Here is a 14,548-nt window from a genome sequence, read left to right as displayed (position 1 = left end):
AGCTTCAAACAAACACAACAAGAGAAAAAAACTCAGAATGTTTCACATTAAAGTTGTACATGTATCATAAAACATGAAAAATACTAGGGGTGGGGGAAAAAATTGATACTGCGTAGTATTGTGATATTTTGTTTGCTAATAATGTATTGGTACAGGGACAGCAGAAATCGATATTTTGTTACAAACAATTTTTTCGTGGACTGGAACATGCTCTGACTTCAGAGCATGTTGATCAGCTCCTTTTTCTGAGCAAGAATCCTGACATTCCTTCACTGTCCAAATGTGTTTAACTTTTTTTGGCAGCAATAAACATGACAGTTTACTTATTTTAATTTAAGACATGTTTTATTTTAATTAAGTTTAAAACTTTTTTATTTAATGTAAAATTATATTTTGTTTTAATTTACTTTCAAATTCTTCAGTTGCTGAATGGGCTGCATAGTTTTCATAAATTGCATAGTTCAGAATAGCTATAATTGTACCAGATGGTTGTATTCAGTTAAGTTGGACTAGACTGTAATACAAACCGTTCAGTTTGTCAACAATAAAACTGACTGAAATTAGAGAAAGACTGAGTGTGAGACTTTGATATTAGATAAAATGAATATTAATAAAGTTTACCTTTATGTACAGAATTTGAATATCGCAAAATATTAAAAAAAAATTGCAATAATATCATATCGTGCGTTAAGTATTGTGATAATATCGTATCGTGAGTTGTATGGTGATTCCCACCTCTAAAAAATACATGAAAAAGTTGTGCTTTTCATCAAAGGAACCACATTGCTTCACTTTGAAAGGTGTAGTTGGATAGAAATTGACATATTTGAAGTCCAACAACACCTTTTTCCAATCACATTATTAAAGTAGACAAACTAAAAGCTCATTTCATTTTCATTCCAACATGTCATCTTCTGACCTGGGCTAACAACACTGGTCTCTATGTGCAGCTGGCTGTGAGACCAGTGCTCAGGGACCGTCTACAAAGTGCAACAATGAAAGAACATCACACACAAATTTACTTCCAGCACTTTCACAGAAACATCTACAGTCATTATTTTCACCGAACTCTGTGGGGTCCTTTATTGGAAATTCAAATGTAATTCAAATGGTCAGACAAAAGAGGGTTATGAGGAAATATGATAAAATGTTGTCTATTAGAAGGAAGTTATTGAATCATTTTACTCATAAATCAAACCAAGTGATTGACAAACATGTTTTACAAACTCAGTATTGGACTTTGATCAACAGGAAAAGCCTGAGGTTTAAAGGCAGTCATATTTGTATATTTTCCACAATTATCAAACCAAGTGGTTATGAAGAAACTCCATCATATTATTGTTCAACATGTCCCAGGGTTCCTCTGGGATCACTGGAACTTGTACAACTGCAGCATTTTCAAATGATTAGAGTCTAAAGTCAGAACATGATTTACTCACTTCTACATCAACACATATTTAGACATGGTTGTGATCAAAGTACATTAGATTATTGTTGATTATCAGAAATCCTTGTGCCCAGCTCCACAATGATTTCCCATTTCTTTACTGGAAATGCAACATGTACAGCAGGTCCTGAGAAACATTAGCAGCATGACAGGTGAGTCTCAGCTTCTTCTTCTCATTCTTCATCATTAATCACACTTTGTTTTCATTCATTTTCTCATCACATTTATTTTTTAACACTATTACAGTTCAGCCACAGATTCCCTCAAACACATGATCATGATTCATACAGATGTGAGGAGCACACATCTGTTAGCTGTTCTTTCTTACATGGGTAAGCTTGTACACTGATCTACAGCTGACTGACACTGAGTTATTTCCTCATTCATAAAATCAATGCTCAGAGGAGAGAGTTCATCTACACAAGTGTACTTTGTTGCAAAAGCCTAAATTACAGTTAAATATTAGTTTGCTAAACATGAAGCTTTTAAAGCCAATCAGTGATTATTATATTAGGATGGGGATGGCTATAGCATTACAGATTTACCATGAGCTCAGGATAAAATCTATGATCTCCATCTTTGTAACTCAGACTCTGTGGACAGTGTTGCGGTCAAATTGGAAGTTTCCTGCACTGCAAACAGTTGCACACTGATCAAATCAATCACACTGATGGAAACGTGTGTGTCACAGGTTGATCTTGGAGATGATGATGTAAATATCTGAGTGAAGATGAGGCTGAAATGACTTTAAGACTTAAACTGAACTCAAACATTTTCAAGGTAGCTGCTCTGGTAACGCTCTGATTGTAATATGGTTACATTTCATGATGAAATGTAACCATATTACAACTGAATCATTAGATTTCAAATCAACAAATCACAAGTAAACTTCATATTCACCAACACTCAGTGTGATGCCATCAGTAAATATCTCAGCCTCCAGCTCACTTGAAAGCATCTGGCTACCTGACCAGTCACCATTACCCAGCATACCATGCAGCTGTGTCAGTTTGTAAATGTGCAATAATTCCTGTTCAAAACAATTTGTTTCACAGATTGTGGTGTGCTGTGACCTTTGACCCACTAAAGAGAATCAGCTGTGGATTATTTATTGTTGTGTCTGATACTTAGAACCATGAGGAAAAATGCTACACAGTTAATGAGGATCCCCTCTCTCTGAATTAGGAAAAGTCAGCAGGTCGTGTATGTACTGTGGGCCACGTGTTGAGTATCACTGTTTGAAATGTGAACATTGTTCTACTACAGTCAATGGACTAAACCAGAGAAGAATAAAAGAGAGTTTACCATGAAGATTCTCAGTGTGGATCAGTATATTATCAGCCTTATGTCTGCAGTTTAGTGTCAGCAAACCTTTCACATCATATTCATCTTAGCACAACTAAAACATGGTGCCTGACCTCAGAGTTTCAAGTTCACATCCTGGACTCTCCAGAAAACAACACAGCTGCTTCACTCCTGTGTCCTGCAAGTTGTTCAGGCTCAGGTTCAGCTCTCTCAGATTGGAGGGGTTGGACTTCAGTGCTGCTCCCAGATAATCACAGCTGATCTCTGACAAACCACAGCTCTTCAATCTGTATAAACAATGAAAGATGTGAGTTTATTAGAAAAAGTGTGAGCTTGAAATTATTCAGTGTTACATCATCTGTTCACAGCTGAAGAAAGTTCAGAAAGTAGAAGTTTAGAAAATAGAAACTCCAAACAGCTGAAGCCAACAGGAAGCAGCTTCAAACAAACACAGCAAGAGAAAAGACCATAATTTTTCCACATTAAAGTCGTACATTTCTAACAAGAGTATTTTAAAGACAGTGTTACTGATGATCATCTTCTGTTCAGTTAAAAAAAAATGAAGCTCTAAAGGGCTCAGCCTTTATCTCCAAGAAACAAAGTTGTTCTCGGAGACCCACCAGGTCAGCTGATCTGTAGACAGCGCAAGCATCTTTAAATGAGTCTGAGAGGTGAGCAGTCTTTGGAAGCCTTTACTGTCTGATAGTGATGTTTAAATGATGGCTCAGAGCAGGATTTTGATCATTATTTTGCTTTTCTTCTATTATTATGTTTAGCTTCTGCTTCACAGATATTCTCTGAAATGTTTCCCACTGTTGGACAAGCTTTCAGAGTTTCTTCATAAAGGAGATCTCCTGTGGAGTCCATCTGTGCACACACAGTACCACCAAACTCGTCTCATACTGAACATGCAGTCTTTGCAGAATTCATCAGTACTTTGACTGTTTCTCAGGTTAGCCATTTAGCATTTCTCCAGGCTGAGTCACAGAGCATCACATGACGTCACAAAAGCTGATTGGTCAGCTGCAGTGATAGTGACGGAGCAGCATTAATGATGATGCTGTAGAACAACAGGAACACAGGATATCAGAATGTTAGTGGGTATAGTCATTCCTGCTACACTGTTTGTCCTTCTTATTGAAGTGACCTGCTGAGAGCTCACATTTTTATCTGTAGAAATTATGTCAGTCTGACTCATCACGTTTTTGGAGGCATTTTGATGTTTGCTCTTCTGGAAACTCTCAGTAGAATTTAAGGAATATGGAAAGGAATGGCGACACGCTTCAGTCTTTATGGACCTGTTTTTGTACCTGACACAAAACAGGCAGGTACATCATTCTACATGTTTGTACATCAGCTTATGAAATCCTGTCTGCTGTTAAAGTCTTTATTTATTACTCTTCACCTGCTTCACTGTCACTGTGTGGGCGGAGCTGCCTGAGCCCCACCCACAAAGACACAGCTCTTCTCTTGAGCTAAACTTCTGCTTAATCTCCGTCTCTTTTCTTCCTCCTCCATCTCTCTTTTCTCTTCTTCAGTGTTCTGCAGCCACGGAGGCTCTCACGGCCGTTAACACACCCATACCTGACCAGTTACCATTACCTAGCATGCGGTGCAGCAGTGTCAGTTTGTAAATGTGCAATAATTCCTGCTCCAAACGGTTTCTGTTTCACAGATTGCGGTGTGCCGTAACCTTTGACCTACTAAAGAGAGTCAGCTGTGGATTATTCATTGTTGTGTCTGATACCTTGAATAATGTTACACAGTTAACCAGGGTCCCCTCTCTCTGAATTAGGAAAGGTCGCCAGGCCGCGTGTGGACCGCGGGCCACATGTTGAGTATCACTGTTTGAAATGTGAAAATCGTTCTACTACAATCAATGAACTGAACCAGAGAAGAAGAAAACAGACTTTACCATGAAGATCCTCTGTGTGGATCAGTATAATATCAGCTTTATGTCTGCAGTTTAGTGTCAGCAAACCTTTCACATCATATTCATCTCAGTACAACTAAAACATGGTGCCTGACCTCAGAGTTTGAAGTTCACATCCTGGACTCTCCAGAAAACAACACAGCCGCTTCACTCCTGAATCCTGCAGGTTGTTCAGGCTCAGGTCCAGCTCTCTCAGATGGGAGGGGTTGGACTTCAGTGCTGTTGTCAGATAATCACAGCTAATCTCTGACAAACCACAGCTCTTCAATCTGTATAAAGAATGAAAGATGTAAGTTTATTAGACAAAGTGTGTGCTTGAAATCATTTAGTTTGTCATAATCTTTTCAGAGCTGAAGAAAGTTCAGAATGTAGAAACTCCAAACAGCTGAAGCCAACAGGAAGCAGCTTCAAACAAACACAAGAGAAAAAAACTCATAATTTTTCCACATTAAAATTGTATATTTCTAACAAGAGTGTTTTAAAGACAGCGTTACTGATGATCATCTTCTGTTCACTAAAACTTTGGTTTTCCACATGTGAGTGCAAAGAGGGAGCCAGGAGGACGACAGGGAGATGGTACAAGACCATCAAGAACCCAGCGAGGAAATGAGCAGAAGGCTTTTGGAGCCTGTTGGATTGAACAATCAAACCAAGTGGCCCTAAAGAAACTCCATCATATTATTGTTCAACATATACCAGTTTCCTCTGGGATCAGTGGAACTTGTACAACTGCAGCATTTTCGAATGATTAGCGTCAGAACACGATTCACTCACTTCTACATCAACACATATCAGATTATTGTTGATCATCAGAAATCCTTGTGCCCAGCTCCACAATGATTTCCCGTTTCTTTACTGTAAATGCAACATGTACAGCACGTTCTGAGAAACATTAGCAGCATGACATCATCACCATCATGACCTGATTTCAGCTTCTTCTTCTCATTCTTCATCATTAATCACACTTTGTTTTCATTCATTTCCTCATCACATTTATTTTTTAACACTATTACAGTTCAGTCACAGATTCATTCAAACACATGATCATGATTCATACAGATGTGAGGAGCACACATCTGTTAGCTGTTCTTTCTTACATGGCTAAGCTTGTACACTGATCTACAGCTGACTGACACTGAGTTATTTCCACATTCATAAAGTCAATGCTCAGAGGAGAGAGTTCATCTCCACAAGTGCACAGTAGTCCCTCGCCATATTGTGGTCCACTTTTTGCGGCCTCGCTGTTTCGCACAATTTTTTTTGTGCAACTTTGCATGCTTTTTCCCCCCCAAATAAACACAGCACATTGTGTTCTGCATCCTGATTTGCTGTAGAGCATTGTCAATCAATCTCTTCTGTGCCGTGTCTCCTGTCCAGTATTGAATGTGTTCAGCTTGTCAAATTTACATAAATGTCCGATCGCTACAGTGTGACTCTGAAGTGCTGTACTGTATGTTTGTAAGTTTTCTCCCCAACAAACACAACAATGTCGACAAAACGTTTTGCACCATGAAAGGCACCTGCGATAACACCCAAAAGGCAGAGGAAGATGCTAACCACCACACCAAAAGTCCGACTTCTGGACATGCTAAAGGAACACAGAAGTTACCATATTTTACCATAAGGCACACCGGATTATAAGGCGCACTAAGTGAAACAAAACAGTCATATAAGTTGAACTTTACTCAACTCATTCTTCTTGCTTCCTCTACTTCTGTACCATTGATTCATTCATGTTGAATTCTGCTCTATTCTAATGTTCTGGACCTGAAAAGAGGCCTTGATCTTTGGTTTAATTCTAGAATACTCAACTTATTTTTCTATCTGTAATAATTGTGAAAAATAAAGTTGGCTACTTTGCAGATTTCACCTATGGTGGGTTATTTTTAGAACGTAACTCCTGCGATAAACGAAGGACCACTGTACTTTGTTATAAAAGCGGAAATCCCAGTTAAACATTAGTTTGCTAAACATGAAGCTTTTACAGCCAATCAGTGATCAATATATCAGGATGGGGACGGCAATGGCAGTACAGATTTACCATCAGCTCCGGATAAAATCTATGATCTCCATCTTTCTAACTCTGAGACTTTGTGGTCAGTGTTGCTGTCAGATTGGAAGTTTCCTGCACTGTAAACCTTTACTGTGTTGCACAGTGATCAGTGATCCATAATTGTTTGATTAGAATCAATCACACTGATGAAAACATGTATGTCACAGGTGGATCTTGGAGATGATGTAAATATCTGAGTGAAGATGAGGCTGAAATTACTTTAAGACTAAAACTGAAGTCAATCTTTTTCAAAGCAGCTGCAGACACTCTGATTGTAATCTGATTATATTAGAGTTAATTATTTTAAGATTGTCATTAGCACAAAGTCATGTGACCATTGCTTTTATGTGTCCTAATATGGTTGTCATTGTGCAGAAAAAGATGGATAATTAGGAGCTGTATTTTCAGCTTTGCACAGACATGTGCAAAGCATCCCCATTACACATTTAGATTTCACACTTCTATGACCTTAGGCAAGTTCCCGTTTTTATAGTTTAGCGAGACACTCACTTCTGCTGTTTCGGCATGACGCACGTTAGTTTGTGAAAGGTCACACTCTGTATGAGGGCGACTGGAGTGACTGATATCATGCCTTGTATGGTGTCAGGAAAAGACAAAGACACACACACACACACACACACACACACACACACACACACAGGCGTATACTTTGCTCACACACACATGCCTGCTTAAAACTGTCATGTGGTTAACTGAATTGTGTGTGACCTCTGTTGTCAATAAAGAGTGAGGCGGACACAGAGGAGTTTGAGTTGCTTGGACAGGCGAGTGGCAGCACTGCCCTCCGACGCTCCCCTTGCAAGTAAAACTATTGTGGTGTCTTTGTGGTTGCTTTCAGTAACAGTTTCTGTTTACCAGCAGGGGTGACTTAAACCCAACATATTACATCTCATGATGAAATGTAATCAGGTTACAGCTGAATCATTAGATTTCAAATCAAAATGTAAAGTTAGGATTCATCTAATCAAATTTCAAACTGCTCGACGAGGAGCATTGACATTAGAATAAATGATGGATTTTGTATAAACTTTATTAAGTCTGTGATGATGACAGAGTGACCCACACTGATTCAAACTCTTCTTCCTTCCTGTTTTTATGTCACGGTCAGCACTGGTGCGTCTTTATATTCCTGCTCCTCTGGATTCACACCGAGCCTCTGCTCTTTATTTACCTGTTGCCATGGTGAATCGAAGTATCGGGCTCCATAACTAAAACTGAGCATGCTCTACAGTGGGGCAAAAAAGTATTTAGTCAGCCACCGATTGTGCAAGTTCCCCCACTTAAAATGATGACAGAGGTCAGTAATTTGCACCAGAGGTACACTTCAACTGTGAGAGACAGAATGTGAAAAAAAAATCCATGAATTCACATGGTAGGATTTGTAAAGAATTTATTCGTAAATCAGGGTGGAAAATAAGTATTTGGTCACCTCAAACAAGGAAAATCCCTGGCTCTCACAGACCTGTAACGTCTTCTGTAAGAAGCTTTTCTGTCCCCCACTCGTTACCTGTATGAATGGCACCTGTTTGACCTCATCATCTGTATAAAAGACACCTGTCCACAGCCTCAACCAGTCAGACTCCAAACTCCGCCATGGCCAAGACCAAAGAGCTTTCGAAGGACACCAGGAAAAGAATTGTAGACCTGCACCAGACTGGGAAGAGTGAATCTACAATAGGCAAGCAGCTTGGTGTGAAAAAATCAACTGTGGGAGCAATCATCAGAAAATGGAAGACATACAAGACCACTGATAATCTCCCTCGATCTGGGGCTCCACGCAAGATCTCATCCCGTGGGGTCAAAATGATCATGAGAACGGTGAGCAAAGATCCCAGAACCACACGGGGGGACCTGGTGAATGACCTGCAGAGAGCTGGGACCAAAGTAACAAAGGTCACCATCAGTAACACACTACAACGGCAGGGAATCAAATCCCGCAGTGCCAGACGTGTTCCGCTGCTGAAGCCAGTGCATGTCCAGGCCCGTCTGAAGTTTGCCAGAGAGCACATGGATGATACAGCAGAGGATTGGGAGAATGTCATGTGGTCAGATGAAACCAAAGTAGAACTTTTTGGTATAAACTCAACTCGTCGTGTTTGGAGGAAGAAGAATACTGAGTTGCATCCCAAGAACACCATACCTACTGTGAAGCATGGGGGTGGAAACATCATGCTATGGGGCTGTTTTTCTGCCAAGGGGACAGGACGACTGATCCGTGTTAAGGACAGAATGAATGGGGCCAAGTATCGTGAGATTTTGAGCCAAAACCTCCTTCCATCAGTGAGAACTTTGAAGATGAAACGAGGCTGGGTCTTCCAACATGACAATGATCCAAAACACACCGCCCGGGCAACAAAGGAGTGGCTCTGTAAGAAGCATTTGAAAGTCCTGGAGTGGCCTAGCCAGTCTCCAGACCTCAACCCCATAGAAAATCTGTGGCGGGAGTTGAAAGTCCGTGTTGCTCGGCGACAGCCCCAAAACATCACTGCTCTTGAGAAGATCTGCATGGAGGAATGGGCCAAAATACCAGCTACTGTGTGTGCAAACCTGGTAAAGACCTATAGTAAACGTTTGACCTCTGTTATTGCCAACAAAGGTTATGTTACAAAGTATTGAGTTGTATTTTTGTTATTGACCAAATACTTATTTTCCACCCTGATTTACGAATAAATTCTTTACAAATCCTACCATGTGAATTCATGGATTTTTTTTTCACATTCTGTCTCTCACAGTTGAAGTGTACCTCTGGTGCAAATTACTGACCTCTGTCATCATTTTAAGTGGGGGAACTTGCACAATCGGTGGCTGACTAAATACTTTTTTGCCCCACTGTACTTCCTGGAACATACCTTATTATCTAATGTGAGCTGATTCTTTTTATTAACACCTTATTCTGCTCAAAGAGCACTGCACTCTCAGACTGCAGGCTTACTTATGCTTGCTGGAATATTAAAAATTAGAAATTTAAATGTGTTTCTAATAAACTGCTTTGAAAATAAATGCTTGTATGTTAAACTGTTGGGGTGAGCTCCCTGTAAGAGAGGAGGAAATAACTGGAACCAATTTCAAAGTGTGGATTAAAAAACAGTCCTGTCAGCTGAACATTTTCAACTGTGTGTTCATGGTGTCACTAAATGAAAACATGAAGCTGTGATTAGCTGACACTGTAAATGCCGGCAAAGCTACTTTACTTTTACACTTTCATTTTGAAAGAGTACCATAGCACTTCCTCTTTTATTGTGTGAGACTTCCTGTTCTGTTCTCAGTGAAACAACTCAAACATGTTGCTTCAGAGTGAGTGAAAAACTTTATTTTTTTAAAAAATACTGATGCAGAATTATGTATTTTATTTACCTGTCACATGCTAAAACTTTGGAAAGTTTACACAATATAGTTGAATTCAGTTTTTTTTGTATATGCATGTCATTTGTTTGTGGTGTGGAATGACTAGCTAGGAGATGCTCATGGAGGAGGTTGCTAGCAGGGTCAGCATGATTAGCACCCTTGGAAGCAGAAAGAGATTGGTTTAATGATTGCAAATGATTGTTTATGTATTTAAGAGACAGAAATGTTGTCGTTAATTCATTTTATTAAATGCTGTAACATAAATTTTTAAAAGCTGTTGATTTATGTCAATGTCACGATTTGAGTTCATCAAAATAATTTTCTATATAGTAAAATGTGAACATTTCTGCACTTTCCACTTAAATGCTATTATTGCATTTGTTTGTGCATCTTTATAGTTTTCATGGTGCCATATTGTCAGTGGTTTAAAGAGGAGAGAATAAAGTTGCATCAGTCGAAGCTCTCTGCGTTATGAGTGGTAATTCCAAGTGGGCAGCTACAGACACTTTGAACACAGTTAGTACACACAGAGGCAGACTCTGTCTACACCCTCAGAGCAAAAGCTGTCCACATGTGTCTGTCAGTCCAAATACTTCTTATTGCTGGAATCACTACAGTCAAAGCTGGAAATCATTCACAAGTAAACATCATATTCACCAACACTCAGTGTGATGTCATCAGTAAATATCTCAGCCTCCGGCTCACCTGAAAGCATCTGACTACCTACCAAGTGTCAGCACAACTTTCACATCATATTCATCTCAGCACAACTAAAACATGGAGACTGACCTCAGAGTTACAAGTCCACATCCTGGACTCTCCAGAAAACAACACAGCTGCTTCACTCCTGAATCCTGCAGGTTGTTCAGGCTCAGGTCCAGTTCTCTCAGGTGGGAGGGGTTGGACTTCAGTGCTGCTGCCAGATAATCACAGCTGATCTCTGACAAACCACAGTCCCACAATCTGTATAAAGAACGAAAGATGTAAGTTTATTAGACAAAGTGTGTGCTTGAAATCATTCAGTGTTTCAAAATCTGTACAGAGCTGAAGAAAGTTCAGAATGTAGAAGTTTAGAAAATGGAAACGCCAAACAGCTGAAGCCAACAGGAAGCAGCTTAAAAATACACAACAGCAGTGATGATGTTGGCATAGTTTCACTTGGAGGCGAAGTCTGTTTACACACACACACACACCAAGAAAAGAGGCTGCTACCAAGATAGTGAGCTAAGGCTGGGTGTAGTTTAAGATATGAAGTCCAGACTTTACCTTTGAACTGGACACAATTATGGCCAGAGATGGGCAGTAACGCGTTACTGTAATCCGATTACTTTTTAAAGTAACAAATAACGTAAGGGATTACTATTGCAAAAAAGTAGATTACTGTTACTTTTCTGTAAGCACGCTGCGTTACTTTTACAGTTTAGCAATGCAGTTTGTGTTTGTTTGTAAGTGTCTCATAACAATGATGTAAGCATGTGTGACGTCCGTGGCAACGTTAGAGTACAACCATACAGCGTTAAAAGCGTGGAAATACTTAAATTACTTCAAGTTTTATTTTGTAAAATGTGACTAAAATTAGTGTCCGCTGTACACTCTTCGTGGGAAGAAAACTTCTTTCTACTGCGAAACTTCAAATCTGATCAACCATCTAGGCAAGCCGCCACGACAATGTGAAATCAACAAAGAAACCCCCAGATCCACCCAATGGCATGACTGCTGTGGCACTGGGCAGATCTCCAATTGCTCCACTCCTGCTAAACAGGTGAAAATAGATTTAATAGCGACAGGACTAGGGATGGGTATTGTTTAGGTTTTATCCGATACCGATGCCAAACCGGTACTTTTGAAACAGTGCCGGTGCTCGAACCGGTGCTCAAACTGGTGCTTAAAGAATAGAGAACACAGACTTTGTCCAAAAACCTCTTATGTTTATATTTTTAGCAGGGGTTTTTTTTCCAGCAAAATGATAACCATGATTATCCTTTTCTGTTGATACAACATACCTATTTTGGTTGGAACCGGTGCTCAAACAATGGAAAACAAACTTTGTCCTAAAACCTCTCTCTTAGCTGTTTTTTTTGTAAAAAGATAACAATGTTAGCCTTTTCTGTAGCTATAGGGCATACAGTGGGATGCAAAAGTTTGGGCAACCTTGTTAATAGTCATTATTTTGGTTGGTTGTTTTTGTTGGTTGTTACAATAAAAAATGTCAGTTAAATATATCATATAGGAGACACACACAGTGATATTTGAGAAGTGAAATGAAGTTTATTGCATTTACAGAAAGTGTGCAATAATTGTTTAAACAAAATCAGGTAGATGCATCAATTTGGGCACTGTTGTCATTTTATTAATTCCAAAAACTTTAGAACTAATTATTGGAACTCGAATTGGCTTGGTAAGTTCAGTGACCCCTGACCCTACATACACAGATGAATACAATAATGAGAAAGAGTATTTAAGGGGTCAATTGTAAGTTTCTCTCCTCTTTTAATTTTGTCTGAAGAGTAGCAACATGGGGTTCTCAAAACAACTCTCAAATGACCTGAAGACAAAGACTGTTGACCATCATGGTTTAGGGGAAGGATACAGAAAGCTGTCTCAGAGATTTAAGCTGTCAGTTTCCACAGTTTGGAACATATTGAGAAAATGGAAGACCACAGGCTCAAGTTAAGGCTCGAAGTGGCAGACCAAGAAAAATCTCGGATAGAGAGAAGGGACGAATGGTGAGAACAGTCAGAGTCAACCCACAGACCAGCACCAAAGACCTACAACATCATCTTGCAGCAGATGGAGTCACTGTGCATCGTTCAACCATTCGGCACACTTTCCACAAGGAGATGCTTTATGCGAGAGTGATGCAGAGGAAGCCTTTTCTGTTAAAGTTGAGGGACACATGGATTCCACTCAGTATCAGCAGATTCTGGAGACCAATGTCCAGGATTCAGTGACAAAGCTGAAGCTGTGCCGGGGCTGGATCTTTCAACAAGACAAAGACCCGAAACACTGCTCAAAATCCACTAAAGCATTCATGCAGAGGAACAAGTAAAACGTTCTGGAACAGTCATCTCAGTCACCAGACCTGAATATTATTGAAAATCTGTGGTGTGAGTTACAGAGAGCTGTCCATGCTCGGAAGCCATCAAACCCGAATGAACTAGAGATGTTTTGTAAAGAGGAATGGTCCAAAATACCTTCAACCACAATCCAGAGTCTCATTGGAACCTACAGGAAGCATTTAGAGGCAGTAATTTCTGCAAAAGGCGGATCTACTAAATATTTTTTTCATTTCTTTTTTGTGGTGCCCAAATTTATGCACCTGCCTGATTTTGTTTAAACATTTATTGCACACTTTCTGAAAATCCAATAAACTTCATTTCACTTCTCAAATATCACTGTGTGTGTCTCTTATATGATATATTTAACTGACATTTTTTATTGTCTGTCAGTGCGCCCCAGGGTGGCTGTGGCTACAATGTAGCTTGCCTTCACCAGTGTGTGAATGTGTGTGTGAATGGGTGGATGACTGGATGTGTAAAGTGCTTTGGGGTTCTTAAGGACTAGTAAAGCGCTATACAAATACAGGCCATTTACCATTGTAACAACCAACGATTTATACAGGAAAATAATGACTATTAACAAGGTTGCCCAAACGTTTGCATCCCACTGTATATGGTATTGCTCTATCAAACAAGAAGCCAGCCGCATGTAACTACAACGGTGTTTGCTAGTTCACCTTACGTGCATTAATTTAATAACGTGGTTAGCGTACTCAACGTAAATTAGCTACTCGCCCAGAGAAGAGCGGCTGCTGCTGCTATCATCATCCATCATTTCTGCTACACTGGCAGGGCTAGGGGCCAGGACTCTCAGCCCTGGCGCGGGGTGCCACCAGTGCATCGAGCCACCTGAGGGGCTCTTCAACTGGTGGGGGAGGCTGCTACATATTTGCAGGTCTCCTCACTCCAGGAACTCACTCTGCAGGTGGGGTAGAGATATAGGAGAGGTGGAGAAAGAACTCAGTCTGGGTGTCTATAGTCTTGTGTAGTCTGGGAGATGAGTGGATGATGGGGTGGGTGCAGTTTTCTCTGTGGTGGGGTCGGGTGGGGTGCCCCAGGCTCTGTGGGGCCACTTGCCCCTCCCTTCCTTCCCTCCCCATCTCCAGCTGCCTCCCTCTTCCCACTCCTTCCCACTGGAGCTCACGGGCATGTCACTGCAACCCCCGACGGCTCCTGCTCAGCAGCTGCTGAGTGACCCCTTATCTGGGGCTCTCCTCAACTCTTTCCGGGATAGTGGCACGGTTTCCTCTCCGTTGGTCTTCCTTGGTCTCTTGTGTTCTGAGGGCCTCTGGATGTCTGGAGTTTTGATCTCCTCCATACCTGCTTCATGCCCTGGAGGACGGGGCTGTGGCTCCCCACACCCTCTAGCAGATCATTACATGAAG

At 40.5% G+C, this 14,548-nt stretch overlaps 2 protein-coding genes across 2 annotated transcripts in view; one reads left to right on the top strand and one right to left on the bottom strand.

Moving 5' to 3' along the window:
* Positions 1-14,548, bottom strand: part of LOC148103532 (butyrophilin-like protein 2) — a 169,674-nt gene that overhangs the window by 93,661 nt on the left and 61,465 nt on the right. The window lies entirely within an intron of this gene.
* The window catches only part of LOC148103534 (butyrophilin-like protein 2), a 75,248-nt gene that overhangs the window by 21,712 nt on the left and 38,988 nt on the right, over positions 1-14,548 (top strand). Inside the window, exon 3 of the mRNA XM_087839494.1 lies at positions 3,333-3,375. Coding sequence (XP_087695620.1) covers positions 3,333-3,375 — 43 coding nt within the window. The remainder of the gene's footprint in view (positions 1-3,332; positions 3,376-14,548) is intronic.

The sequence above is a fragment of the Neolamprologus brichardi genome, chromosome 3 (assembly GCF_056152115.1).
Source record: "Neolamprologus brichardi isolate AB-2024 chromosome 3, ASM5615211v1, whole genome shotgun sequence".
NCBI classification, from domain to species: domain Eukaryota; kingdom Metazoa; phylum Chordata; class Actinopteri; order Cichliformes; family Cichlidae; genus Neolamprologus; species Neolamprologus brichardi.
Note: the sequence above shows the minus strand (reverse complement) of the source record. Positions and strands in the feature narration are given on the sequence as shown.